Genomic DNA, 5,000 nt, shown 5'->3' on the forward strand with positions numbered 1-5,000 from the left:
TGCTCAAGACCGGCCACAACCTGCTCAAGACCGGTCACAACCTGCTCAAGACCGGTCACAACCTGCTGAAGACCGGCCACAACATGCTCAAGACCGGCTACAACCTGATGAAGACCGGAGGGGGTGGGGAAGGAATTGATTGACAGTTGAGAGTCGGGCCGAAAGAGCCAGAGCTCAACCCCCCGCAAGCACAACTTAGTGAATACAGATTACATCGTCTCGCTCACGCCTGTGGTTGGATAAAATATTGGCTGGACTCTCCTAGTGTTTACTTCGGCCAGGCTCAAAATAATTTCTTACGGCTCAAGGGCCTTTGGAGTGGAAGTTACGGGCCCAAAGGCCTTGGGAGTGCAAAACATCCCCACTGGCAAGAGACGAGAGGACAGCCACGGTGGAAAGGTCGGAGGCTTCATCCTATTCTCCTAAAATATAAGTACTTATAGTAACTATTTAGTGGGAAGTACCAATGTGTAGTGATGGACCGCCTGAAAGTTGACTTTTGTGTTGACCTGCTACGTCTGGCAGGTCTGCGAGCAACAAGTACCAACAGTGTGGCAGATCAGACTAACAGGTAAACCTGGTCTCAAGTCCAGGTCGCGGGGGGGCAGTGGTCCCAGGAACCTCCTACCTGTAGGAGCGCCGTGAGCGGTGCAGTAGTCGTCAGGGTGACTTAGCGTCTAATAGATGGCGCTGATAGCGTGCTGGAAGGGGCCGCTGTTGCGTCCTAGAGACAAAGTGGGGGTTGTAGACGCCACAAGGGCAGGGGAGGGGGGATTGTAGGGTCCAAAAGGGCAGAGGAGGGGGTTGTAGGGTCCAAAAGGGAAGGGAAGGGGGTTGTAGGGTCCAAAAGGGCAGGGGAAGGGGTTGTAGGGTCCAAAAGGGGCAGGGGAAGGGGTTGTAGGCTCCAAAAGGCTGGGGAGGGGGTTGTAGACGTTAATAGGGGGTGGAAGGAGCTACGTCCAGGGGTGAGAGTGTTCCAGAGGGATGTACAATAAAGGTCGTACCGTAGTGTACAGATAATCACCAGACATCCTGGATCAAGAGCATGCCAGAGCTGCTATCGCCGCACAAAACCGAATAATCACGTTTACCGAGTGAATGGGGAAACTTAGCCGATTAGCCCGCTACAAACTTTCCTTGCACACCAAGTTACCCCCCAACGCGCACCCAAAACAACAACAGCAGACGGACATACCCACGCAGACAAAAAGTTCCAGAGATCCCAAAATACGGAGGTAATGGGCGAGGATTCACTGGCAGTTCCAGGCAACTTCCACTGCAGTTCTACGAAGTTAAATTTCCTGATAATGACTCTGGAAGCTGTACAACGGATGGCTCCCAGCCGCCCCGTGGGGCGGTCTCTGGACTTCGATGTCCACAACTCTTCGAACTCACGAAGGAGGCCCTGGGAGCCGTCGTCTTGCACGACCTCCACACCTCGAAGTACCTCTCCTTCGTAGCGCCGATGCCTTTGTTAGTCCACCTCACAGTAGTCTCTTGTTAGGTTATTCGTTGGCCACTAACGCGCCTTGCTGGGGGAGGCCGTTAATGGCCTGGCAATATAACGCCTGACTGATAACGGAATCTATTTCACCCGGACTGATTTTTTTTAAGACTTAAAACTTTCATTTTCTTTCAATCGTTATTAACCGTCTCTTAACCGTCAACCACCGGCCTCTAACCGTCAACCACCGGCCTCTAACCGTCAACCACCGGCCTCTAACCGTCAACCACCGGCCTCTAACCGTCAATCACCGGCCTCTAACCGTCAATCACCGGCCTCTAACCGTCAACCACCGGCCTCTAACCGTCAATCACCGGCCTCTAACCGTCAATCACCGGCCTCTAACCGTCAACCACCGGCCTCTAACCGTCAATCACCGGCCTCTAACCGTCAACCACCGGCCTCTAACCGTCATTAAGCATGCATATATATATATATATATATATATATATATATATATATATATATATATATATATATATATATATATATATATATATATATAACTGAAAACTCACACCCCAAACTCAAGCCATTCAGGCTTGTTCGCATATATATATATAAATATGACAGGGAACACTAAACAAAAAACACATGTTCTAATATAACTCAATAATATACAAATCAATCACGAGAGACATCAGGCCATCATTAGCGTCACTATTATATTCCCGAACATAAAACAGACTACCGTATGAGAACAGACATCAGCAGCCCGCAGCCAACAGAGCATAAAGAAGGAGTACAAATGGCATAATGCCCCCTGATATAAAGGGTGGAAAACACTAGGGGGGAGGAGGACAATAAAAGGGAAATAAGCGAGAGAGAGAGACACAGTCTTGTGTTCCAGTTATTATCGGTGAAATATTGGGTAAGGATTATCCGCTGGTATTTTCAATATGGTTTTATTATTTGTGGTGGGGGAAATTTATGAGAGGGAAAGATGGGGGTGGGGAGTGGGGTGGTAGGGGGGAGGGGGGAGGGGGGATTGGGGTGGTCGGGGGGAGTGGGGTGGTAGGGGTGTTCAGGGGGAGGGGGGATTGGGGTGTTCAGGGGGAGGGGGGATTGGGGTGTTCAGGGGGAGGGGGGAGTGGGGTGGCAGAGGGGAGGGGGGAGTGGGGTGGTCGGGGGTGATAAGTATTTTATTCAGCAGTTTGTGTGTATGTGTGTGTGTGTGTGTGTGTGTGTGTGTGTGTGTGTGTGTGTGTGTGTGTGTGTGTGTGTGTGTGTGTGTGTATGTGTGTGTGTTTACAATTTTATTTTACTCTTTGCAATTAGTCCCTGCAGGATCGAACTGTTAGCTCCTGGACCCCGCCTTTCTACCCGCCGATTGTCCAATGTACTGCCTCCCGACCTATCTTCCCTTTATCATATGTATACAGAGATTCTGATCTCAATATACATATACATCTCTATATACAAGAGTATCATATATCCATAATAGAAGACATATGATACTCTTGTCAGCATCCCATCCTGAGGAAGACACGCTGACCAGATTACCAACTTATCACTGAGCCAGTTATTGAGGAAGAGCGAGACTACTACCCAGTTTCAGGCCAGAGTAGTATTGTGTAGTTCACGCAACATATCCCCCATTTCCGACCTCCCATTCCTCCCATTTCCCCATTTGGCATAAACCTCACCCCTTTCTTCCAGCATTGCTATAACCATTTCGCGTTCTCTTCCATTTCCTTACCCCATCGGCCTGACATAATCCCATCACATAATCCCATCTCAACCACAAACACCAGTCCCCTCTACCGCTTCCCCCTTCCCATGAACCCATCTCCCCCCCTTCCTTGCTACCGTATCCCATCCACCTCAACTCCCAACAACCTTTTCACCCCCTCCCTCCCTCTCCACGACCCCGTTCGACCCCTCTAAAACTTTAAAATTACTTTGTAACAAACACCGCCATTCCAAACATTTCGTGCCGACTCCACGCCTGTGCCAGATTTACTGCGTTCGATTCCCACCTTCTCACCTACTCCTATGGCAAGGAAGGGGGGGGGGGGTGCGCGTAGTTGGGGAGGTAACCCCCCTATTGTTAGTGGGTAGGGAAGGCTTGGTGAGCCAATCTTCCCATTAGGGGGGCTGAGGCTAGTTGGATAGCCTGTCCCTTTCACTTTATGCATGCCATTTTTTTACAGAACAGACCAATCCGTTAAAAATGCATTAGTAAATATCAAAGCGTCGGAAAATCAACGTTTTATATGCATGGGGCTTCGATAGATTCAGTGCATTGCTTGGGTTGTATTTTACCGGATTGGAAAATCAAGAGAACGGGCAGAGTCGAAAAGCTTCATTATTCCTGGAAATTCAGCAAGAATTGAAGCACCACCTGAAGGTACTGAGACATTCTTAAGACACTTTAAGACCTTTCAGAGCAAACTGTCCCTAGTGATATAATGATATAATCATTTATATAATGATTATTGGTTATATCATCATAACCTGAATATATCTGGTATATTGTGTCTGCCTTGAGAGGCAGATTTAATATACATTTGTATTTATTGTATTTATTTATTTATATTTAATATATCTGTATGAAATGACGGGCTGTGGAATGACTAGAAGCAGGGAAGGGGCCAAGCTCGAAATAAAATTGGCGATTTATCAGGGTAATGCACCAAGCCATTACGACTATATGGAACTTGGAAGGGATCAGGATAAGGATTTGGGATGGGACGGGAGGGAAAGGAATGGGGGCCAACCACTTGTGGACGGTCGGGGATTGAACGCCGACCTGCATGAAGCGAGACCGTCACTCTACGGTCCAGTCCAAGTGGTTGGACTAGAAGAGTGACTAATTACCCTGGAAACACAAACCGAAACTGTCTCTATTTTCCGCTTGTTACAACTTGTAATAAAGTTGTTACATCTTGGCTTAACGTGTTTATGACGTATTAGAACGTTGTTACAACTTGCTATATTGGTTGTTATAACTGGTTAGGAGGTGGTAAAACTTGTTCGAACGTTGTACCAACGTCGTAGTTTCGGTGTGTGTTTGGCGGGTAGAGCACTGCTAGAGTCAGGGTAGCTGTAAGACATTGATCACAGCACAGGCTGAGGGAGAAAAGGGGCCCAGCAACAAGAGGAATCGCTCAAAGCACTAACTGTAGAATAACAAATAAAAAAATGATGTTTTACATGATTGGGGAGGGAGCATCTTCCCCCCAAATTCCTGCCCCTGGAACCCCCTTACTGAAGCCCTGAACACTGTTCATCACTCACGCAAAACGACTCGACACAAAACAGAATAACGCCCAACACAGCAACCGTTTCTCACGCCTCCATTAACCCCTGCACTGCTCACCCATTTTCGGCAAAAATGTCTTGGTGCAATTCTCAAGGATATATTTCTGTTATTTTTATAATTGTTCAGGTAAAGTTAATGTCAAAATGTTTCCAAAGTCAACTATTTCCATTTCAAAACAGAAAGAGTAATGAAAACATTTAAAAATATTAAAATATAGCCTAATTAAAAAAC

General features: G+C 47.3%; 2 protein-coding genes across 2 annotated transcripts in view; one reads left to right on the top strand and one right to left on the bottom strand.

Moving 5' to 3' along the window:
* The window catches only part of LOC138357493 (Kruppel-like factor 18), a 3,930-nt gene extending 3,787 nt beyond the window's left edge, over nt 1-143 (top strand). The window contains exon 2 of the mRNA XM_069314351.1: nt 1-143. This exon is cut by the window's left edge and continues 391 nt beyond it. Coding sequence (XP_069170452.1) covers nt 1-143 — 143 coding nt within the window.
* LOC123746147 (protein draper) overlaps nt 1-5,000 on the bottom strand; it is a 691,165-nt gene that overhangs the window by 610,127 nt on the left and 76,038 nt on the right. The window lies entirely within an intron of this gene.

Source organism: Procambarus clarkii, chromosome 78 (genome assembly GCF_040958095.1).
Source record: "Procambarus clarkii isolate CNS0578487 chromosome 78, FALCON_Pclarkii_2.0, whole genome shotgun sequence".
NCBI classification, from domain to species: Eukaryota; Metazoa; Arthropoda; class Malacostraca; order Decapoda; family Cambaridae; genus Procambarus; species Procambarus clarkii.